Source organism: Drosophila miranda, chromosome 4 (assembly GCF_003369915.1).
Source record: "Drosophila miranda strain MSH22 chromosome 4, D.miranda_PacBio2.1, whole genome shotgun sequence".
Taxonomy (NCBI): Eukaryota; Metazoa; Arthropoda; class Insecta; order Diptera; family Drosophilidae; genus Drosophila; species Drosophila miranda.
The window spans coordinates 23,988,163-24,012,733 of NC_046677.1; the positions used below are offsets into that span (position 1 = coordinate 23,988,163).

The following is a 24,571-nucleotide window of genomic DNA, read 5'->3' on the forward strand; positions in this document are numbered from 1 at the left end:
CAAGGCGGCGGCTAACAAGTAGACAAACAAAGCGGCGAAAAAAGGAGAAAGTAACACAGAAAAAGTGTCGGAAAATTGTATAGAGGGGGAGTTGCAGGGAAAGCAAGAAAGATGGAGGGAGAGAGTGAGAGGTGGGAGATGACTCCGATGAGAAATGAAACGAAATGAAATCAACGCCAGTATTATTTGTCGTGTCTCTCTCCCCTAAGAGACAATCTCTCTCCTTGGACTTCCCTTTTTTCTCTCACTCAGAAAATTGCTTCTTGCTTTTTGCCTGCGGCATCTGCATCTGTATCAGTGAGTATCTGTGTGTGTGTGTGTCTTTCCACAAATGAAATTTAATTGCAAAAATAATAAAAACAAAGATAGAACAATAACAACCAGAAGAACAACTTCATTTGCATTTGGGGGAACACGGAACACGAAAAAGTAAAATAAATATAAATATAAATGGGAATGGGGAGCAGTTTCTTTTTCCCCGGTTTGCGGGATGCTCATAATGCGGCAGTGATTGGAATGTTTTTAGGGATAGTGGGGGGGTGGTTCTGATCAAAGAGAAAGGTCCTACCAATGAAGCATATTTTTGAAGGAAGGAAACATAGTGTGGAGGGCGGATCGAGAGTACGAAAATGGGTATGAGTCGGAAATCACCGACGAAAGAAGAAATGCAGGTGGTGTCTATATAAATATATATCTCCCCTGTATTTCACTCTGGTATTCCGGTTGAAGCGGGAGGGGGGGAACGTAACTAGCATTGTGTGGATTCTCGCTTACAAGCTAAAGCCCTCCGAGAGCCTTGTGGATCGTGTGGATCGTGATAACAGCGCGAGGCCGCTCTCAGAGCGCTGTTAGAGCCCGCTGTGACAGGCTGTTAACTGAGAGCGGTAGCCGATAGCGATAACAGGCTGTTAACCTGGGGTGTTAACAGCGCTGTTACAGCTGTTCCCCGGAAAACTTAGGAAGAGGTCTTTCATGGTTTTATTGGCGTTTATTGATGATTGAAAGGCTCAAAGAATGATTCTTTACTCTTGGAATTTAGGTCTTCCCCGAAAACTACCTTCAAAAAATAGTTGTATTAAAATTGCGGTGTGTTTTTAATATCGAAATAGCGTAAAACGAATAAAATCTCAAAGTATTGGCCTGCTTGTCGGCATAAATATTCAAAAAGTTAAATTTTGGATGCCTTGAACCTCCAGAAGTTTGATCTGATGGGGATCTTGGGCACTTATGTCATTGAATATCTCCCTAAAACGTTCATACTTTGTCTCCATTCCTCGATGATCCCGATAGGGAAACGAAAGTTCCAAACCTTGAACCAATCACTAAACGGTTTCGTACGTTAGAGAAAAGCTTTGGTAACACAAGGTTTGATTAGAATTCGATCAAATAATAAATCTTTGGAATCGTTGGGTATTTTTCCGAGTTTTTGTCGTATCAAGTGAGTAAAACGTCGGATATTCTCACTAAAAAAAAGTCAAAGTGTGCTTGAAAAGACACATTTAATGAAGGATACCATTTCGGAGTCTATATTGTAGGCCGTCTAACCCGGGAATTGTAGTGACCAATATCGGTGCGTGAGTGAACTGTATAGGTATAAAAACACAAACCCGGTGATTTAATGTAACTCTTTTTTATTAGCTGCGCGTCCGTCTCTCACAATCGCCATTTACAAAGTGCACTCACTCTCTTCTCGATGTTTCTTATCCGATATCTCACTATTGGTATTTCCCACCGAGTGTATCGATGGTGCGGTAAATACCAATGCGCGCTGTATGCTATTTTAAATACTAGTTGAATGCCTCACTAATTATTACCTTGCTACAATTCGGCCATCCTGACCGGAGTGCTCCTGAACTCCTTACATTTAATTTAGTTTCTAGATAGGTTGATTTATTACAGTTGGGTGTGGTTTACTCTTAATATTCTAAGTTTACGTGTTACAATCATTTTCTTCATTTTGATTCCCTGTGACATTTGCATTATTACCATTTTCAATCCACGGCTTCATATTTGCCACCGCCCAAACTCCTTTATACGGGATCCTTGATTGTTGAAACCCCTCTACATCTTCTAGCAAATACCTATCATTTTTTAACACCTTTGATATCTTATAAGGTCCTTTGAACTTCGGGATAAGCTTTTTAGACACCCCTGTATGAGTGTCGAAATTTCTCACCATAACTAGATCATTATCTACGTACACGTGTGGCTCCCTTCGCTTTGAATTCGTTGCTTGTTTGTTATAAGACTGTATTTTTTCCTGATGAGTGCCTGCTACTGCTCTAATCTTTTCTATATCCCTTGTTGCCCGCTGTTCGGTTAGTTCGTCTAGATGATCTTTTAGTAAATCTGAAACCTTTCCTTTTTGTACGACCCCAAACAACATTCTGCTCGGGTGTTCATTAATTGTTCTTTGAATTGTGTTGTTCATCGCGTGTTCTACTGTTTCCACTACCATATCCCAATGTAATCCTTTTTCCGGGTCAACAAGCTTTGCAATCATGGGTCCCAAACTTCTGTTCACCCTTTCTACCTGCCCGTTGGCCTGTGGCGACCCTGTTGCTATCTTTACGTGTTTAACATTGCTCTGTTCTAAGAATTCTTCAAACTCTTTTGACGTGAAACAGCTTCCTCTGTCTGACACAATGCATCTGGGTCTACTGTAAGCTCGGAAATAATCTTTCATTGCAATTACTGCTTCCTTTGTGCTAGTGGTTTTGGTCGTATAAAGTCTTACGAATTTGGTGAACGCGTCTATTACTACTAAAACATGTTTGTTGGCCCTGCCTTTGTCGACTGGCCCGAAATGGTCGATATGTACTACCTCGAATGGTCCTGACCCTTTTGGTATGTTGTGTAAAAACCCTTCCTCTTTTCCGTGTTTTGCTGAGTACGCTATGCATTTTAGACAGTTTTCAATGTGTCGCTTGGCTTTATACCTTACGTTTGAGATCCAGTAGCTTTTCGATATAGCGTCGGTCATCTTGTCTATACCGACGTGCCCTAGTTCATCGTGGTACTTATAGAGTACGTGGCCTTCCATTTCCTCGGGTACGCAGAATAGGATAGTATTGTTATCTTTTTTCCTGTATATTATTCCGTTTCTCATCTCATAATGTTTGTGTTCTGATTTCTGTAACGTTTCTCTCAGCTCCATCAGTTTGTTATCTCTGTTTTGGCATATAATTAAATTTTCTTCAAAGGTGTTTGTGTCTACCGTGAGTATCTGAACGGCTCTGCTTAGCGCATCTACGTGTTGCATTCTACTTCCTGACCTGTGTTCTAACTTGTAGTCATAATTTTGTAACTCTAACGCCCAGCGGGCAATGCGTGGATTGAGTTCTTTTTTGTTTAGAGTCATAGTTAGCGCGTTGCAGTCTGTCACTATTTTGAAGGGTATGCCTTGCACGTATACTCTAAACCGTTGTAGTGCATAAATTATCGCTAGTGTCTCCAGTTCAAAGCTGTGGTATTTTGCTTCGGTAATTGTTGTCCGCTTGGAGAAATAAAACACCGGGTGCATTCTGCCATCACCCTTCTTCTGCATTAGAATTGACCCGAAACCTAACGAACTTGCATCGCAATGTAATTCTGTCGGATCTCTGGGATTGTAAAGTGCCAAGATCGGTGCTTCCAACAAATTACTTTTGAGTTGTTCGAAACATTCTAGTTCTACGATACCGAATTCAAACTTCCTGTCTTTTTTGACCAAATCATAAAGGGGCTTAGCTTTCGTAGAAAAATCTTTTACGAACCGTCTAAAGTAAGAACATAACCCTAAGAAACTCTGCACTTCGTTCGTTTTCGTGGGGACTGGGAACCCTTTTACTGCCTGTAATCCCTTCGTATCTGGTTTAATTCCGTTACCCGATATGGAATAGCCCAGGTACTTAACTTCTGACTGTAAGAATTCGCATTTATCAATCCTTAATTCAAGTTTATTCTCTACCAATCGTCTCATCACTTCTTGTAAAATTTCCATGTGACTATCACTATCTTTTGTTGCTACCATAATATCGTCCATGTATATTATAACTTTGTCTTCCTTTACCATATCTGCAAAAATGTTGTTTGTGAATCTTTGAAACACCGCCGATGCACTTCGTAACCCGAACGGCATCCTCAACCATTCGTATTGTCCCATGGGGGTCGTGAACGATGTGTATTTAACTGAATCTTTATGCATAAATACGTGGAAGTATCCATTCTTCAGGTCTAACTTGGTGAAAAGTCTTTTCCCTGACAGTTTATCTAGTAGGTCGTCTATCAGAGGTGTTGGGTAATTGTCCTTTATCATACCTTTATTAAGTGTGCGATAATCGACGCACAGTCTCAACTCTCCCGAATTCTTTTTTACCAGTACTATAGGCGAAACGTATTCTGACTCACTGGTTCTGATGTAACCTTTTTCTGTGTATTCGTCTATCATTTACTGTACTTGGGCTTTTTCGCTATACGACAGTCTTCTAGGTGGGCAATGAAACGGTTTTTCGTGTTCGAAATTCAACTTCATTTCCCACTTGGTTTGTGGTAAGTTTGGTCTTTCTGCGTTTACATACGCTGTCCTAAACATGTATTTAAGTCGTCCTGCGAGTTCTTGGCTACAATCTGTCCCTACTTTCAACTCCCAGTCGTTTTCTTTGTCTGGATACTGGCTTGGTAGTTCGTTGAAATTGGTTTTTACGCTCTCGCAGGTATCGCTGTCTTCCAGACACTCAACCATTGCAGAACACTCATTTTCTACCTTGCCTCCACTTTCTACTTCATGCTTATTCTCTTTATCACCCTCATCTTTAACTTCACATTCATATTCTCCTAAACACTCATTCTCTATTTTCCACTCATTTTTTTCTAAACACTCATTTTCTCCTAAACACTCATTTTCTTCTAAACACTCATTTTCTCCTAAACACTCATTTTCTTCTAAACACTCATTTTCTCCTAAACACTCATTTTCTTCTAAACACTCATTTTTTTCTAAACACTCATTTTTTATTTCACACTCGTTTTTTGTCTCACTCTCCTTCTCCTTGCAAATGTCACTTACAATTTTAAACTTGCATAAATTCATAAAATCCCTACCTAACACAGCCTCATAGCCCATCGACTCGTCTGCCACTACTAGTAATTCAAAGTTGATTCGATTTTTGTTAATAATTACAAAACTGGGTATTTTACCAAAGATGTTAAGTTTGCTATTATTTAGTCCAACATAAGCGTAATCCGCATTTTTATTCAAAATAAATTCAATTTCTCTGTTTTTCTTGTCTTTGTTAAACTTATATAAACTTAAATCATCTTCTTTGATTTCGTTCGAACTTAATCGTGAGCGCTCTTCCACTTTATTTAGGTTATTTTCCGACTGGTGCTCTAGACACGATAACTTCATAAAACTTATTGGGCTCCCTGAGTCGATGAGGCAATCTAAGGACAAGCATTTGTTATTGTAATTGCTAATGTATATATTAAATTTGTATATATAATCGTTATGTACCTTGTACTTCTTTTCGTCACAGTGTGACACCTGGTGACTCATGCTGCCGCATCCGTAGCACGCTCCTCTTTCGCGCTTGGGCTTGCGGCACTCCCCTGCCACGTGGCCCAAAGAGTTGCAGTTGTAGCAGCGAATGGGTGTTGGCGAGGCTCCAGTGTTTGCCCCTTCAGTTGAACCGTACTTCTTTGGCAGCATGATCTTCTCGAACGCCTTGAGTAGTTGATATGGAGCGCCAAAGCACTGCATGTGGGCTTGCCTACGCAGGCCTACATCTGGGATACCTTCGATGACTCCGTCAATAAACTCCTCGTCGTCAATGACTATGCGGGATGCCAGCGACACTTTGGCGTTGAAGTACATCGAGAACTCCTCGCCACGTGCCCATGAACGGGACTCGAACTTGCGACGGAGCAACAGTTTGCTTTCCTTGGGATGGAAAGTGTCTTCCATGACGTTCAACAATTGATCGATTGGCAGCGACATGTGCTCCGGACTCGAATGCAGCCACACCAATGCTTTGTCCTTAAGCTTCGACATTAGCAGCATTAGTAGCTTCTCATCCTTCAGTTTGTTCACTTTTGCGACGGCCTTAAACTGCGCGATCCAAGTTGTGACGTCATCGTTGTTTCCAGAAATGTTGCCATGATATGTTGGCAACATGTCTTTGGCGGCATTTAGCAACATGACGCCAGCGTCATTGCTGGCGGCTGGTGTTGTGTTCTCTCCTCTCCCTTCCTTCTCCCTCTCGCTTTGCAGCTTCAGCAGCTCGATTTGCAGTTTTAACATTTCAACCTCTGCTCGATATTCGCCATGGTTGTTGTTGTGCCCAGGCGCTTGCGGTGCTTTTTCGTTCTTCTCTTTGCGTTCGCTCTTCGTCGAGTCTTGATCTGCGGCCGCCTCATCTTCCCTCTCGTTCTCGCATGTTTCGGCTGCCGGTGGTCCCTGTCCCCGCAGCTCTACTGGTATTTCGTTAAGTCTCGCTGCCATGGCAGCTTTGCTTCCACCTTTTGGTAGATTGAGGGACTCCAGCCATTCGCGCAGCTGGGCGGAGAACTCCTCCGTGCCGACCAAGTCCGACATGTTTTTTTTCAGCGATGGCGTCTTCGACGGACGAGATAATAAAAATTTTCGCTATTTTTCACTGGCGGCGATTGATCGTATCCCACTTCTGAAATTGTAGGCCGTCTAACCCGGGAATTGTAGTGACCAATATCGGTGCGTGAGTGAACTGTATAGGTATAAAAACACAAACCCGGTGATTTAATGTAACTCTTTTTTATTAGCTGCGCGTCCGTCTCTCACAATCGCCATTTACAAAGTGCACTCACTCTCTTCTCGATGTTTCTTATCCGATATCTCACTATTGGTATTTCCCACCGAGTGTATCGATGGTGCGGTAAATACCAATGCGCGCTGTATGCTATTTTAAATACTAGTTGAATGCCTCACTAATTATTACCTTGCTACAATATCCATGTATATTCTATTCTATTCTATTCTTTTCTATTCTATATTCTTAGTTTTCCAGCTCCAAAAACTTTAATCTGACACAATGGAAACTCTAACAAACTCCATGAAACGCCCCCAAAAACATGCACCTCAAATCAATGCCGTGCACATCCTTTATTGGCCATATCCTCAAACACCTAAGCCCCTCCACCCACCCCCCCTCGCTTTTCATCGATCTGACCCACATCAAAATCCAATTCAATTAGAGTACTGATTAAATTTTAATTGGAAGGCCATTAAACATGGAAACCCAATGCACAAATATTGGAAAAATGGCCGATGGCATTTTTGGCATGTTCAGATTGTGGGCGTGGCGGGTGTCGGGGGGGCGCAGGCAACACTCAACACCGAACACCGAACACCCACGAACATTACGCATACGCCCGGTTAGCCAGCGAGTAATTTGGCTAAAGGCCAAAAAGTGCCCAAAACCGGCAAACGTAAAACATATTTTGAAAACAGTTTGGTAATAGCGGCCGTCGGTGGGGGGTGGGGTTGTGGGTGGCTCCGACTCTGGCCAGGTTCCTAACAAACGCAAACAATTTTCAAATTAGTAGATCGACCGCTAGGGCAGCCTCTGCCCCTGCCCCTGCCCCCCCTCCGCCACCAGAGAACCGCAAAAATTCAATGCGTTTATAGACATTAATGGAATTTTTTTGCAAACAAATAGAGAGCGAAAAACAGAGAGAGAGAGAGTGTGAGAGCGTGGAAAGCAGAATTGTGGAAAATTGCCAAGGAAAAAGTTTTCTAGTTTTTGGTTCATTTTTTTTTGATATTTTACGCTGAGTGAAAATAAAATGCTGGTTATAAAATTTGATGTCGATTGAAACGTTCGAAACGAAAAGCATATTTCCTTTATGGCTTTATTTTATTTACCTACTCTGTTGGATTCGGTTGCTCCTTCCTGGGGCCTGGATCCTAGGTCCTAGGTCCTAGGTCCTAGGTCCTAGATCCTTGGATTTGCTGCACTTCCGCATTGCGCTCCAAGGGCATTATTCATTGTCTCTTGGAGGTCCTGCCTCGCTCGCGCTCTCTCTTTCTCACTCGCTCTTTGGGGGCCACTTGAGAGTGCAAGAGCAGATAATAATTCTTACATGTCGCTGGGAACTGCAATTCTTGGTTCTTGTCCTGCTGCACATCCTGCTCCTTTCCCCTTCCCTGTCCTGCCAGCTAGTCCTGGCCTTTTTGTGTGTGTATTTCTTCTGCTTTTGTCTTTTGTACTTGGCCGTCTTTTGTCTTTCACTTATGCATGTTGCCGTCTTCCGCTTTTCCACGATATTTTCTCTGTCTCTGTCTCGGTCTGTCGGTGGGTGGGTGTTTGGGTGGTTGGTGGGATTTTATGACGCGTCAACCGAGCCTGTCCCAGCCATATGAGTCCCCAAGGCATTTGGCAAGCAGGACATCGGTGTGTGGGGGGGAAGTTGCGCCAAGTTGGAGCACAGTCAAAGCTCAAGATGAAGCTGAAACAGCAACTGAAACTGAATCTGAATCCGAGGCTCCTCCAGACTTCAGACTCCAGACTCGAGAGCTCGTTCTACGCTCTTCTAATACTTTGATAATCCCTGGCTCCAGTCGAACACAGAGTCACAGACGGGGGATGGGGGGCGGCTGCCACAATAACTTTTGATATGGCACACCCAATGGACCCCCCTCTGCCATGGAGACAGCCATTCAACTTTGTTACTCGAGCTTTATCGTATGCTCGCTTGTGTGTGTGTCTCCATGTCCCCCTGTTTGTGTGTGTGTGTGTGTATGGCAAATTATATAAGCATGATAATATTGTATAACACATATTCTACTACGCACTACCTCCCTTTGGTGTATTCGCCCTACACTTTGTCTAGTTTCAATTTCAATTTGATTTCTTGGCACTCGTGCCATCATTTTGATTTGCTTATTTGTCCAACTCTGACTCCGACTCCGGCCTTTGGTTCTCTCTCTAGGGTTCTGCCCCCAACCCCCCCCCCTGAAGGGGCAATCTCTTTGGGAAAGTTTTCAAATTGATCACAAAATGTTGGCTCTGTGTCTCTCGTTATCTGGCCACCGGGGATCGGATTGGAACAATTGGTTGCTGTGCTCTAAACATTGTTCTTGTTGGTTGCGCTTTAAATTTATGGTCTTTTGGGTGCTTAAAGGTGGTCCGATGGCTGGTAGTCGACGGGGGAGCATACCCTGGAAACTGGGCAAGTGCTTCCCCTAAGGAGGATTACTCCTTATAGTTTCCCATTTTCCAGCTTAAAATAAAGAAAAGGTTTCTCTGTTAGTTTCCCCCTCTGCCTGGCAGACCCCTCTCCCACACGGGGCATCCCTTCATTCCTGTTGCTGCTGCTGCTGCTGTTGCAATTCAACCGCGCTGCGGCAGAGTGGGTGGAAAAACCGCAACAGGCGCTGCCAACCGCAAACGCTTTTTGTGCCTGGCCAACACTTTCAGCCTGCCACAGCAGCAGCAGGACGTGCCACCAAAGGGAAAGGGAAAGAGAGACGGAAAAAGAGGCAGAAAAACGAGGCAGAAAGGAGGCGGCACAGCATAGGGCCAAAAGCCCAGCAACAGTGGCACATAATTACAAATTGATAACAATTTCCACGTTAATCAGTTATGCCAGATATATATCTGTGTGTGTGTGTGTGTGCAGGACACACAGGACTCCACACATGACCCCACAGCTGGCACTCCCGCTGTCCGGAAATGCACAATTTGTGCTTTATTTGTTAGAATCAATGGGCCCTAGATGAGCAAAATATATATATAAATGCAAATTCGTTGGAGATAAAATGTCTAAATGGCGACAGGGGGGGAGAGAGGGGGCCTGCAGAGAATGAACTGCGAAAGGTCGGATCAAATATTCATGGACTTGCCAGATTATAATGAAATATTGGACAGAAAAGACCGAGTTTTTGGTGGGGAGTCTACTGATAAAGAATATAAGTGAAAAACTACCAAAAACCCTGCTTAAGGGATAAAAACTATACATTTTCTATATTGAAATCTTATCTCCAATAAGAGCTACATTTTCTCCGCTGTATATGGGCACATTATTGGTATTTCTAGAGTTTTATAGCATATATTTCCCTCGAAAGTATTTATGTAAGGCCCTGCGATCCACTAAATCCTTTGTATTACATCTTACCCTCCAAAAACTAAGCTCTTACCGAGGTATCCCCCAGGAAAACAACTAAATCCTTGATCTACCAAAGCATATAAGCAGATCAAGAGCATCTAGGAAGGATATATAGCACCCCAAAGTGTACAAATCGTATATATAATCCCTGCCACATCTCCGTCTAAATCGCAAGGGTGCTATGTCTACAATTTGGAAGCGTTTAAGCAGCGATTAAATTTACAATATTTTTGAATCCAATTCAAACACGGACACGCACACACACACACACACACACGCGCGCGTGCTCTATAGAGAGAGCGTTAGGCAGCCTCATTAGACAGGGCCCATAAATTTAATTGATAATACCGTTGACAGGCGTGTCGAGTGGTCGATATGATTAGTTCTGAGCCCGTGGCCAGTAGACGGACCAAAGCCAAAGCCGAGCATCAATATTTGTTCATTTGCGGAGCCGCATATATTTATGCTTCCATTGAAAATGTTTGCCCATTAAACATTTGCCTTTGGACTTATAAATATTTTATCGCACTGCAGTTGGCAAATTTATGTTTAATGCGCTTGACTCATCCCCCTCCCCCCCACACTTCAAGGGAGGGGTGGGCATATGCATATGAATGCCCCACTAGAAGCCCACTCAAATTATGCACAACGCAAGGAGAGACCTGCTGCTCCTCCTCGTCCACCCAGAGGGAGATGTCATGGAGGATGGCGGTGGCTGTTGTATAACTTTACATGGACAATTATTTACAAGAGCGCAGTTAGAGAAACCAAACGGAAATACTTGCAAGGCCTACCTTTCAGCGGTATACCCTATAAGAAAGGAGTTGCCCTGCCAGAGTGCTCTAGCAGCAAAACTGGGACCAAATCATCATAGCTCCTCTTCGAAGGTAGCTTCCATCTCGGCGCCTAAGTGACACTAACAACTCGGGGTGGGAGATGGAGCCCATTCCATGCCACAGAATCCTGGCTTCCTGCCTCAAGTTGGTGTTATGTTTTGGCTGTTGCCACTGCCTCGACTCCTGCTGAAGAGCAACTCAATCTAAATGCGGTACAATGACATCTAAAGTGTTTTTGGGCTAGCTTTTTTCCATGATGCCAACTTATCAAGCCAGAAACCCCCCGTCTTCCTCCCCCTTCCTTCCTCCCTGCCCCTCCACAGTGTCTCTCCTTCTGACACTAGTTTTGCTTTCTTAGAAATGTGTCACGTAATTTCAATGTGGATGCTGGGATGCTGGGATGGGGCTAGAGTGTGTGTGTGTCCTAGACGATTGTATATGGCTGGCATTTAACTTAAATGTATGTGGAACATTTTGGCATTACGCAGAGGGCACTCCCCCTGTGTCTCTACCACGGGCACTACCTCTCTTTCCCTTCTACAGGCACTGGCTCTCCATCTCTGTCCCTTCCACTGGCTCTTCCTCTGTGTCTCCTCCACTGGCTCTCCCTCTGTGTCTCCTCACATCAGAACACAACCCAGCACAGAATGTGTGTCAGTTGACATTCAAAGATCGTTAACACTCTCCACAAGGTGCTGAACGGAACACAGAACTAGGGGATGCTTGGCTATAGCCCCCAAGGATAACTTTTAACCCTTTGGCTTGCCAATCACAGACCTGCTTCCCCGCTCTGGGAACTGTTTAATGCATGAAATAACTCAACAACAATCCCCATGTAAATGTTAAATACGACCCGCGCTGATTAAACCAATCGACCGCATTTGAGTCGAGCAGCAACGCGTGTGGCCAACAAATCAGCACTTTACGTTAATTACGATTTTTTACGCTGATATGGCATTTAAAATGTTTTGCGAGAGCCGGGGAGGTACGGCTGGGATTAATGAAATGCACGTCCGTTCGTTGTGCGGCGAGTAAAACTTTTGTTGTCACAGAACCACAGAGAGGACTGCATTCAGAGACGACTTTCCTCTAAACGGATATCCCCCTTTGGCTATAAAAAAATGTCGTTCCAATTTGCTGTTTCATATGCAAATTAGTGCAGTCAAAAAATAGAGTCCTTAGTGGTCCATGGCATTAGTTTTTGCTAAACTAAAAAGCTTCCCCAAGCAGGGGGCAACAACAGCTCCAGAATTAATTCCTGATGGAAATAGAACTTTAGTCAAGCCAAAAAAGCGATTGAAATACATGTGTAGCCCTTGTTAAAAGGTTAATCCTTGCCTTTTGGGTGGAAGTTTTCAATTAAATTGGTTCCAACCAAAGATACACTTGAAAACGAAGATAGATACACCGATTAATGTATGTTCTATGGATACATTAATCTATAAAGATACTTTTCAAGCCTTAAGGACTCCTTTCTCTATAGATAGTAGTTATTATATATTCGAAAGGGTATCCAAAGTTTCGTTCTTGTTTTCTTTCAACTCTTTGTTGGTTTTCGCACAGTTTACTTTTGCTATTTGTTACATTTCCAGTTTACATCAAAACTGCTGTCTAGGCCTGGCCTTCCCCTTCCCCTACCCCTACCCATCTGTGTTCGTGTGTTTTCTCTTGGTTCCGCCTCTGGGCCGCCCACTCATCATTACATTTCATTAAGCCTGGCCGTAGAGCTCCAGTCACAGTCGAGACTCACTCTCGGGCCTAGGCTGTGTCTCTATCTCCATCTGTATCTGTGTCTGTGTCTCTATCTGTATCTGTGTCTGTGCCTAGTGGTGGTTCTGTTCCTGGTGCTTCTTTTGTGTTTATTAAACGCTTTTCGGGGCGCGTGTTCATTCAATTTGTTTCTCCTCGTTGCCGAATGTTATGTCTACAAACACAAAAGCAACAACTGCCGGCGAGTGGGGTTTTTTCGACTCAGAAAGAGAGAGAGAGAGTGTGCTTGGGAAAATCGTTTTTAATTGTTCTGTTTAAATAACAGATGGAGATGGAGCCAGGAGCTTGCCTCTCGTGGGCGTATACTTAATATGACGCATACGCCGCGTGTCCTGGGTGCTTTTGATGTCGTGTGACCGCGCCAGATGAAAGCCAAACTAGTTCGTTGTCAGCTCTTTTCAGAAATAGCAAAAGGCGCGGCGCACTCAAATGAATATGAGAGTCGGGAATTCAATTGGAAATTGCTTTTAAATTTCAGAGGACATATATTTATGGCATCCTTAATTGTATGGGTCTATACTTTTCATAAAAATAATGGTATTCCCTTTGAAATCGAATAGAAATTTCTTTGCAAGGATTTCCCGTTTTGATTTTGAGTTTTAAATATTTATTAAAAACTAAATCTTTTTCTTCGAAATTCTAAAATATTTATTTGCAGACAATCGCCTCGAATCGACTCCAATCTTTTGACCTTTTCTTGCGGCGAAGGCCAAGTTTTTCAGGCGTTTTATGAATTCCGTTGGCATAGGAAAAATTTATTGAAAATGCCTGCTGGCAGGACACGTAGCAAACGAAAACTTTTTGTTGTGCGCCGGCAAACGCATTTTCTTCTGCCATTTTTGGTACGTGAGCTTACTGGAAAAAAAAAACTGTGTAATTAAAAAGAGAGAGAGAGAGAGCCAAAGGGGGGCGCGGGGGGATCCTCGTGTGGATAAATTTAGACAGCTTCTGCCATTTGATATGATAAATCTACTTAATCCAATAAACAAACAGCGGGAGAGCGTTCCAAGGGCGATGCTGAGGCGATGCGTGCGTGCGCAGAGACCGAGGAAAAGTGCCAAGTTTTAATTGTGAAAGTTTAGCCAGGGAAAAGCTAGGACAGCAGTAGGAGGGTGAGGTCCTGGGTGAGGGCCAGGCCCCGCCACACACATATAGAGACTCGAGCACACAGCAGGTGCGGCAAATTGCTGCCCGCACTGGGACATCGAAGGCCCGCATCCGACAAGCGACAACCGACAACCGACAAGCTTTGAATTCAAGTTGTTTCTCCCGGACTCCCTCCCTCTCTTTCTCTCTGTGCCAAGGATCCTTTTGCCCGTCCTGTTAGTCCTGGCTGCTGACTGTGCTGTCATTCTGCGTTACTTGTCATCAACTTCATGCGTTTTGACATTTTTATTAGTTGAATACTCCTTAGCAGCACGCTCCATTGCCTCGGGTCCCTATCCATCTATCGTGACGAGAACTGAGCCTGGCCTCCTGCCTGCTGTCTCCTGCCTGCTGCCTCTTGCATCCTGCCTCTTGCCTCCTGCCTGTGACATCTAATAAGTGTTTACTGCGTCATGAAGCTGCGGCACTGCTTTAAAGGCTGCTCTTTCTCACCCACTCTCTGTCTCTCCCGTCAAGTGCTTCCCAGGGTGTCCTTTTACAATTGTGCCCCAGACAGCCAGGGGTAGTCGCTTGGCAGTCAATAAACATTGAAAGCGATTTGCTTTAAAATTCTTTTAAATCTTTGATTAATTGTTGATGGGGGAAAAGAAAGCGGCTTTGGCTTTGCTTTTCCCTGAGAGAGATTCCCATGATTTTGCTTTAAAACAATAACTAGGGAAAATATTGCCAAAGTTTAATTCACAATTGAATCAAAATCATTTCTCAACCCAAATAAACCGATTAGTTATGGGTTCAAGGATTTCACAGAGCAGAAGAAAGGTGTTTGGAATTTCTGGCAGGAAGACAAAGAGATCAAGGGACAGCTTTTAAAGATGGCCATACGAAAAAGCAAATCAAAAACATCGAAAATCAAATAAAGAAAAACTAATTGAATTTTTTGAGAATCCCTTAAAATTTAATACAATTTTCGTTAGTGAATGTAACACCAAAAAATTAAATTATTTTAATACAATTATTTGGAATTTGTTTTCTATTTAAATGCATAAAAAAATGCTAGATATATTTACTCAACTTTCGATGTTAAACAAATGCACAGGGAAGGGGGGAGGAGAGGGGAGTCTTTAATTTATGCAATTAAGCAATTTAATTAGTTAAGCAGCAAAAACGAACAATAGATACAACAGATGTTGAATAAATATTCGCATTTAATGCAGCTGAGTGGCAAAACAAGTGCCACAGTGGAGGAAAAACAGGGTTTAACAATCAGCTAACATATTTACTGTTTATTTGGCAGAAACCGAAAAACCAATTACGGAAACCGGCAAACAGAATAGCTGCCAAAAAAGAGCAATGCAATGAACAATTTTGGAAACGTTTTGGAGACGCCACGCCACACACGACTGTGATACGCGGTATCTGAAAAACACCAGATATGTACATCACTTAAATATCTCTGAAATTCTCTACAATTTCCTATTCTTGCACAGGAAGTGCAAATCATTCTACTGATGGCCTGAATAAATTCTAGAAATTATAACCATCCAAAGAGCAAGCATATTTTCGCTTTAGCTTCAGGCAAAAACTTTGATCTGCGGCCCCGCACAATTTGTGACATCCTTTCAGAGCGAAATTCCACAACTTCAAAGAAGGGACATATTCAAAAGTGTCCGCAACAGCAACAGCAGCAGGCAAATGACTAGCCCGAAGGACCTGGACCTCAACCTGGCTAATGCTAATAGAGTGTCACCAGAGAGGAAGGCCTTCAGTCATTCAGGATGGTCTGAAATTGCCAGCGATATTTATGACGGGAAAAATACCCAAAGTCATACAACAACCTCAATGTCCATTTGCTAAAGTTGCCATTAAAGAAAGTCCTGCCATCCTGCAGCCTCCTCTTGTTGCTGTTGATCCAGGAGAAAGTTTTAAGCATCTGGCGAGGGTCCAAATGGAGAAGCACACGATAGAAGACAGCGGGACGGCGATGCGAAACTTTTAAATGAAATTTTTGTGTTCAAGTTTTGTCAGGTAAGGCCACAGGTAGAGGCAGCCACGCAATGCGACAACAGCAGAGCCGGCTTAGGGTCAGTCGAGTCGAGCTACCAAAACCAAGGACCTGCCGCCGCCGCCGCCACCGCCACCACAACGGCGGTCACACCGCAGTCACACGCCAAGGCTGGGCCAACGCTGCGGCAAGGCTGAATGAAACGAGACAAAGTTGCAGCTGTATTGTCACGTAAAATGGTGACAGATTCCACCAACGCACCAACAGACGACGGCCCTGCCAGACCACCAGATCCAGGCAAATAACATTAAAACAACGAACAACAATGGACAGCAGGAGGCAGCAGGAGGCAGGCATCATCACCATTACGGCTACTGCAGGTGGGAATCGGAGTCGGAGTCGGATTCAGAGTCAGAGTCAAAGCAGATCCCTGGGTTTCTTTTGGTCCTTTTTGTGCCTGGCCTGGACGTGAAGCAAAGTTTCATTCTGTGACTCTCCGACTTAATGGCAAGCAGCAATTGCTTCACACCCACCATTTTCCACCCATGGAGCTTCCATGGAGCTGCCATGGAATGAAATTAGCAACACATGCCGGACCCCAGGACCGCCAGGACCCCCAGGACCCCCAGGACGCCGACCCAAAATGAATGGCATTACGAGAGCGTGCCACCATTCTCTGAAATGTAAGCCCCTGCGTATGCCTTTAAAGTGATTATAAGAATTTCCTCTGCCCGTACATACATATGAGAAATGTTCTTTGGGCGACCCTAATGCTTCGGTTGGAATTATGGCATTCGGCGGCTGCTGCTGAAAGGATGGTGTTTCCCTTTTGGGGGACTAAGAGCTAATGCGTTTTTAAATATGCTGCAGCGGATACGCGCCTCGGCGGGCATTAATTAACAGCCAAAAACTGCAGAGGATGGCATTTGCTGGTGGATCTGTGCTTAAGGGTTTTCCCTCCCCCCCCTCCACCCCACCAAATGACTTGCAGATTGCGGCAAAATTTCGGCAAAAGCGTGTGTTTTAAATGGTTAGATTCTCCAAGTTTTATGTTTATTTTAATGCGAAAAAGTCGGCCATTAAACCATGGAGACCATTTCGATGAAGCCCCTAGGAACGCAGGTCACTTGAGTTCGAGCGTGATATTCCACTAGTGTTTTCCTGGAATGTGCTGAGCACTGCTTAAAAATGGGTACTCAAATGGTCTCTTATTGGGAAATTCCAAGGAAAGTATCAACTTTTATTCAAATCTGAGGAACTAAGAGAACATTAGGGGATATTCAAGCATTCGCTTTTCATATTTATTCAGTTTATATTTCTTTGAAGCTCGGAAGGACAAAACCTTAAAGTAATCAATTGAATGGAACTTAAAAATGAACAAAAAAAAATACTAAATTTTGTAAATATTTTTTTACTATGTTTTCCTTGCTTTTTCTATGCTTTTTTCATATTTTTCTAATAAAAAAATTAAAAATTTACTAAAACTGAAATAAAATAATATTTTATGAATCTAAAAAAAAGCCTTAGTCGGGCTATAGCAAATTAATTTACTGACATTTAAAAGCTTGCAAAATTATTTCGTCTAAATTTATATATTTCATAAATTAATTTATAATTTGAGCTCAGATTTTACTGCCGACAAATCAACCAAACACTGATTAAACTCCCTGTAACTCATTAAAAATAAAAAAAATAAATTAAAATATATCATGGAAGCAGAAAATTTGTTCATATTAAAGTTTTATTTCCATGAACCACAAATACAAAAAAAAAACACATTTGTGGTGTCGAATGACATTAAAATTCATACGAAAATTTGTCAAATCGCAAAAATACCTCAAAGAGCGCACAATGAAATATTTCCCAGCATTTTCATAATTTTCCTCACCAGGAAAAACGGCAAAACATCGAATAGAATTTTGGGATCATAAATTAAGAGAAAATCTGGTGCACACATACCTGTTGATTCTCCACGAAAGTCCACGAGGCGTATGCTCAATATTTGCCTCAAGTACACAGGAACAGGACACTATATAGATTAAACACACACAAAGATAGCACACGCGACACTTAATTCCTCTTTTAATTTCAATTTCTTGCACGCTTTCTTTCATGTATGTATTTTGTGTGTTTGCATTAGATACGTATATTTTCCCTTGTACGAGGCAGTAATCATGTAATAAGCCGCACTTGTAGCACACACACACACACACACAGACACACACGGACGCAGAGGGCACTGCCACAAAATGGCTGTGGTTGTTGTAGGGTCAGATTTCCACTTCCTTTGGGTCCAAGAAAGGCAACAGCTTGAAATGCTATTAAAATATAATCTTCTGATAATCTGCACTTAATTTGATGCTTTGGCCGAAAGGAGAAAATAAAGCAGAGTATCCTGTCCACTCCTGGCCGTCAGCTGCTCCTTGTGTTGCGGTCTTTAGTCTTTCTTTCTTCGGCACTACAAAAATTATTGTTCTCTCACTTTGTTTCACCTTTTGTATGGGTTTTTTGTTCTTTACGTTTTTTGCTAGCTTTTGTGGAAAGTTTTACGCTTCGCTGATTTCGATTTTTAATGTTTTCCAAAGGAAAGCTCGCTCATGTGCGTGCGTGTTGATTTCCTTTTCTGCCGCTACCTTTTCATAGACTCTCACTCAAATTTTTTCCTTTCTCTCGCTCTTCTCTGGGTTCGCCTTTCGTTTTAATCAAATTTCCACTTGATTGGAGTGACGACAATTTAGTTGATTTCCGGTCGCTGGAAAAAAAGAGACAAAAAAGAGCCAAATAAATATATCTATTGATGAAAAGATTGGGCTGAGGAATTTTCTTTGTAAAAAGCTGAAGTTTGACCTAAAAAATATTTATATTGAACTTCCATTTGTTGTTGGTGGAAGAAGAGTTTTTTTGTGGCGCAAAGTTGTTGCAGTTCTTTTAAAAGTTTTTATTTTCTTGTTGGCGAAAAATCTACTAAATGAGGACGGTTTTCCCCCTGCCCCCCCTCCATTTCCAGCTGATGGGCATTTCATTTCCTTTTTAATTTAATTCCCAGTTTTTATCTTTCTTTTCTTCCGCTTCTCGCATTTTACTTAATTTTCCTGCTTCCGCATTACGGTTATGGCTATGCCCACACACATTCTCTCTCTTTTCTCACTTGTGTCACATTTCGCTCTCTGGCGCGGCCTGGTCTGCTGATCCTCTTAACATCGAGTCCTTTCCACTTCTTATATTTTTCCCTTCATAAAATGCAACACTGCCGCATTAACGCACACACACACACTCACACACACACACGCTGCAAAAAGGAAAATGTTTTCCCATTTTCGTTGATTTCATTCCAAGTATTTTTCATCCTGCTGTCGCCCGTATGAAATTATAATTGTGTTCTCATCTCAAACCGCAGACAGTAAAACATTTAATTTCCTCTTTTTCGCCAGATAAAAGCCCAGAAAGAGAGGCAAAATGACACCGAGGGAGAGAGAGAGAGAGAGAGAGAGAGAGAGAGCGAGGCTTGCTATAATTCCTTCCGGTTATTTTTGCCACCAAATGGCGTTTCGTGTTTCTAATGCCCCCCTTCCCCGCAAAAGCCTATTTGCCAGCCCCCCCCGCCCCCACCCCATGTCGTTTTGGAAAAAAAGAAGAAAATTATACAAAAATTAAATCACTTTTCACCCTCCACCATTCCTTGGCTTTTTTTTACATTTATGCTTCATTTATTTTTGATGGTTTTTCCAGCAGCACAAAATGTTTAAGGAAAATGGTTTATTTGGGAAAATTATGACATGCACTTGTGCCTCTTTATGGCCTGGCATAACGTCCACGTAATGGGGGATTAAAGGGAATACTTTGTCAATTCGGGAAGTTCCTAGACTTTCCCTCAAGTGCCTTTGAGTTTTCTAGACTATTTGATTGATGATTGGAGTAAATGCAAATCAAAGACAAGCTTAGAATTCTTTGGAAAAACTGTTGCAATAAAATCCAAATTCTTGGCACTTAAAATCCTCCGCAAACCCCGTCTCCGTGCCCCCTAATCCGTGTTTAAACAGATAGTCCCTCTATTAGTCCCCCTATCAGCCCCACATGTATCCCCCCCACGTCCCACCCTCCAGATCGCTAATTAGTTTCCCATTCTGGCCCATAATTCATTAGCTTTTTCAGAATCGCTGACATATTTCCGAGTGCCAAAGCGAGTGGGCTAATTAATTTAATTATATTAAAATACCTGAGAGCCATGCGGGTCACAGAGCACAGGGGGCTTACGGGGGGCTGGGCTGACAGGGGGGAAGGGATGAATATACACTCGTAATGATAATAAAAATTCATCAACTGCCGTTTTTATGATTTCATTTTAAAGCCCAAAAAGTCCGCGAAGCCGAGGCCCGAGAGCTGCACAAACACAAAAATGTTCACAGTCTGCGGTTCTCATTTTCGAACGCATTTTAATGAGGTTTTCCACGGGGTGGGGCGAGGGGGGTAACGAAAGGGGTGCCGCGACACAGACTGTATTAATTAAAAAAGGGTTTTCCATGAACTCTACTCCGCGGCTAAAATGTCAACCAAGCGTTGACCCAGAAAAGAAAAAAGAGGGCAAGCCAAAGCCGCGTTTAAGGCTTGCTTTAAATGTCCTTCGATGCGGCTGGAAATGTTACACGTATCCCTTTTCGGTGGCCCCGAGGCCTCAAGGCGCGCACAATTTCAATTTGTTCAGTGTGAGGGGAAAACGCTGGCGGCTTTCGGCTTTTCTTTGGCCTTCCTTTGGCCCGCCCTGAAAGTTGCTTTAATTTCCGCTTGAATGCAAAGCAAAAAAGGTCCGTTCTGCCTTCGCATGTTGACTTGTTCCTTGAGTCAGGACCAGAGCCCGGACCTATAACAATAACCGAAAACAAAAGGCAGAGTCCACAGACACACACACACACACACACACACACCCGCCATAACCTGGGGCCCCAATCTTTTGTGGCATCTTCGCCGCCAGACCAGAGAGAGGAAACCTTTTCAACTTGATTAATTTCCCACAATTTAAGTTGATGAGCGGCGCACGAAAATTTTCAACAGAAAACAAACAGAAACCCAGGCACAAGACTTTGGACCTTGGGCACAGGATATCCCGTCCAGATGGCTTTGTGACGGGGGGCGGACGCTATCATCGATTTGATTTATATCTGAAGTTGGTTCCCCTGGGACTCGGCTGGCCAAACATCCAATTGGAAATGCAAAAGAAAGTCATTTCAAGCTTCGATTCGAATCGATTTGCAAGTCCACAATTTTCGGCCATCAAAATATCTGACAAATTTCCTTGCCAGAGCACACAAAAATTATTCATCTCCGGAGCTGCAATCGACAACACATTGCTCATACGTCAGGTTGTTCAACAAACACATTGCTCATACGTCAGGTTGTCCAACAATATTCCAAACTAATTCCTACGGCAATCTCCTTGCTTCCCCTCGATATCCCAGTGGAAAAATACTGCCGGCCAGCCTGTTAAAGTTTCGTCTTCCTCACAAGTTTCCCCCTCAATGATTTATTGGCCAAAATGTTGCTCTTGCTTGGGCCCATCGGGTCTGTTTGTTTGTTTGTTTGTTTCGGCCATCAGCACTGGGCCAAAGGTAAAAGAACTTTGCTGAAATTTGAAATGTTGCCAATATGTTTTTCGACTGGGGAGACGGCATTTAGAGCAAAAACTATGCCAACTATTTGGCTACTGGACACTGCGAACAGTGTGTGTTTTGTTCTACAAATTGTTCACAATTTATCAATAACTATTTTCGGATAAACTTTTCCTTTAAAATTTATTCAGGAAATTCCAAACAAACAAGAAATTGATCTATTCATTTCTCTCTGGCACTCGGCGTCGATTTTTGTCCAGCAAAAAACTTTAGAATATTGAAAACTTTTCTCAATATCACTTGTGATAGGATTTTCCCAACCTGGCTTAAACAGTTTTTTGTTGAGCAATTACTTGGCTTTGGCATATTTTTGGTATGCAAACTGGCCAGAATTTTTCATCAATTTTCAGGAGAAAAATTGATGGGTTTTTCAAAAGAATTTCCATTTCTGACTTAATAGAGTTTATGTTGGATTTTTCACACATTTTTCGAGTCGTATTTTCTTCTGTGGAGCTTACTTTTCGGGCTCTGCACTTTTTTACACTCTGCACTTCCGTGTGGCGGCCGCGGCCGTGGCCGTGTGTTTATTCAATCCGTTAGCGTAAGCGTAAACGAAACCGTGACCGACCTTACTTTTGCTGTCTTAAAGTTGCCACCGGCTTAGGGCCACACGCACACACGGGCACACACACACACACCTATGGCCCAAAGGATGGAAGACCGCCGTTGAGGACGCGCTGACGCTCGTTCGTCGTGGAGCTGTACGGAGAGCGCGTGTTGTGAAGTGCTCCTCAGTGAACGGATGCTGGAGCTTGACTGAAACGCCGTTTCACTGGCCAACAGCCATCGAAGTCGGCCAGAACCTACTACAACATGAGACGAGCCGAGGCAGTGGCAGCAGTGGCACGAACGAAGCACCAAACGGCAGCCACGAGGATGCTGGGCCACAGAAGCGAACTGCTTCACATTACAGCATCCCTGTGGAAGCTTTTCGAGGGGAAGCTTTTAGCTTAAGAGAACGCTTGGCCGTGGAAGAGTAACGTCCTGGAGCTTAGAGTCCACATTCAGCGCCGCTGAAAGGAGAGCGAAGGGGAGAGAGCTTTTCGGCAAGCTTTCGTCTAGACCTGAATGGGGAGCAGAAGGGCGGGTGGTGGGGGGGGTGTATTGTTTGTGTTACAACATTTGAAATGTCTGGGCTATTATTTATTTTGTTAAAAGCTATTCTTTGTCTTTGTCTCTGTCTCTGTCTCTGACTCTCTCTTTCTCTTTTCAGCATTTTCCCCTTTAATCTGCAGCAACGGAGAGCATTTTCACTTAACAGGTGGTGGATGGTGGGTGGTGGTAATCCCTCCTTATCGAAGGACACGAAATACCTAATCGCTTGCACACCTTTGAACGCCAATCAATGAACCATGACCCAAAACAGAGCCAGAGCCAGAGCCAGAGCCAGGGACCTCCTCCTGGATCCTGTGACAAATGAGAAGCTCGGCTAAATGCTCAACGGTGGCCAATGTACGAAATTTGTCCACATAGTTGACTGGCGGACGGGCAGCGCTAATTAAACCACACGAATACCCGCACCGGGGGAAGGGCAGCAGCGAAGCCGGTGGCCAAAAGCCAGGACATTAAAACTGATATAAAGCCCTGAAAAATCAGGGTAGCCCACACAGGTCCTCCCTCCCTGTCTGCCTGCCCATCCTGCTGCCAGTTGTTTCAACTTGCAAGCCATTAACTGCTTTGTTTGCCAGGCCAACACGAGGGGGGCGGGGCGGGGGGTCGCGATGGAACACTGATTCTATAATGGAAGGACGTTGCTGCTGCCTAAATGCAGGCCAGCCCCTGTAGAGGTCCTGTAGGTCCTGTAAGTGACACGTAGAGACAATCGAATTGTGATTTGTCAGAAAGAGAGTCCCTCCCCCGTGTAACCCCTGGTCCATGGCCAGCCGGCACTCTGTCAGAGTGGCTGGGAGCATCCGTAGCGCCACTTCCTTCAACTGTTTTTGGCCATTAAGTGGCGCCGAGCCGCACCCGCCCGCCCACGCACACAGGTGTCTTTGACCTACACGGCGAGAAGACAGGGATGAATGATTCGGGCCGTACTTTAAGAGTCTCTGGAAAAAGGAAACTTATTCCCTCTGATTGCCAAAAGTTCTTAGTAGTTTGGCCGTTAATTCTGTATCTCGGGTGCCATAAAAAGAGAGAGATTTGTAGCAAAAACCTATCCAACAACTGTGACAATCTACATAAAAGCTGGAAGCGCTGGGAGACGTTCCTCAACTTTCCTTCCCCTCTCTCTCTCGCTCACTCGTTATATCATCATCATTGCCCTGCCTTCTGCTAGACGACTTTGTACCCTTCCAGAGGGCATAATGACTTGGCTAAAGTGTTTGTAACGAAGATAAAGGACACCCTTCAAGTATATCATCGGTATCTTCAGCATAGTGTCACCATATCTATCCCATCACACCATTAAATACTCTTAAGGTACGTAAGATACATCTCCCAGTCGATTCATATGGTAATCGGATGATCTATGGCATCTTCAAGGGTATCTCTGGACTCGTACCCTCTTCCCAACTGTTTTTTTTGTTCGCTTTCAAAACTTTTTTTGTGCTCGAAATAAAAGCAAAAGTTAGAAGACACGAAATCCTTCGGCTGTCCTGACAACTCTCCCTCTCTCTCTCTCTCTCTCTGTCATATGTGTGTGTATGTGTGTGTGTGCTCCCTCCTCCCTGCCCCACCGCTCATTGTTGTTTTTGTGGTCATCTTCTCTGTGTTTTCCTCTGGGGGGAGTGTTTGCTTTTGCTTTTCTTTATTTTTTATTCCTACGGTTCGTCTCTTATCCAGTAATAAACTTAAATTGTTATTTTACCTTGAAAGCGCTACAAAAAGATTTACGGTCGTCTTGGCACCTCGGCACTCCACACCCCCTGCCCCCTCTGCCCCATACTCTCCCCCCCCCCCCCCCCCCCCCCCTCCCCCACAACCCAAACAATAGCCCACTTGCTCCTTTATTCCCAGTCTCCCATTTCGTGGGTTCTGCTAGCATTTTTATGCTCATTACATCGCATTTGTGCTGCCTTTTCTCCCTCTCTGTCTCTCTTGCTGTGGGAAAAGCTTAAAGTTCTCCT

General features: G+C 43.6%; 2 protein-coding genes across 2 annotated transcripts in view; both read right to left on the reverse strand.

Annotated features, from left to right (window-relative positions):
- The window catches only part of LOC108163224, a 136,905-nt gene extending 114,612 nt beyond the window's left edge, over nt 1–22,293 (reverse strand). Inside the window, exons 1-2 of the mRNA XM_017298381.2 lie at nt 21,959–22,293; nt 17,797–18,589 (exon numbers count right to left, since the gene is read on the reverse strand). The gene's annotated coding sequence lies outside the window, so the exon portion shown is untranslated. The remainder of the gene's footprint in view (nt 1–17,796; nt 18,590–21,958) is intronic.
- LOC117188748 lies at nt 5,192–6,804 on the reverse strand. The gene is made up of 2 exons (XM_033393046.1): nt 5,495–6,804; nt 5,192–5,424 (listed from the first exon to the last, which is right to left on the reverse strand). The coding sequence occupies exons 1-2, from the start codon at nt 6,572–6,574 to the stop codon at nt 5,395–5,397; spliced, it is 1,110 nt and encodes a 369-aa protein (XP_033248937.1). The 5' UTR covers nt 6,575–6,804; the 3' UTR covers nt 5,192–5,394.
- Nucleotides 22,294–24,571: the final 2,278 nt, after the last annotated feature.

Coding starts and splice junctions, on each gene's coding strand:
- LOC117188748 (XM_033393046.1), bottom strand. CDS start 6,574: ATGTCGGACTTGGTCGGCACGGAGGAGTTCTCCGCCCAGCTGCGCGAA. Junction 5,425..5,494: donor GTGACGAAAAGAAGTACAAG/GTACATAACGAT, acceptor GCTTGTCCTTAG/ATTGCCTCATCGACTCAGGG.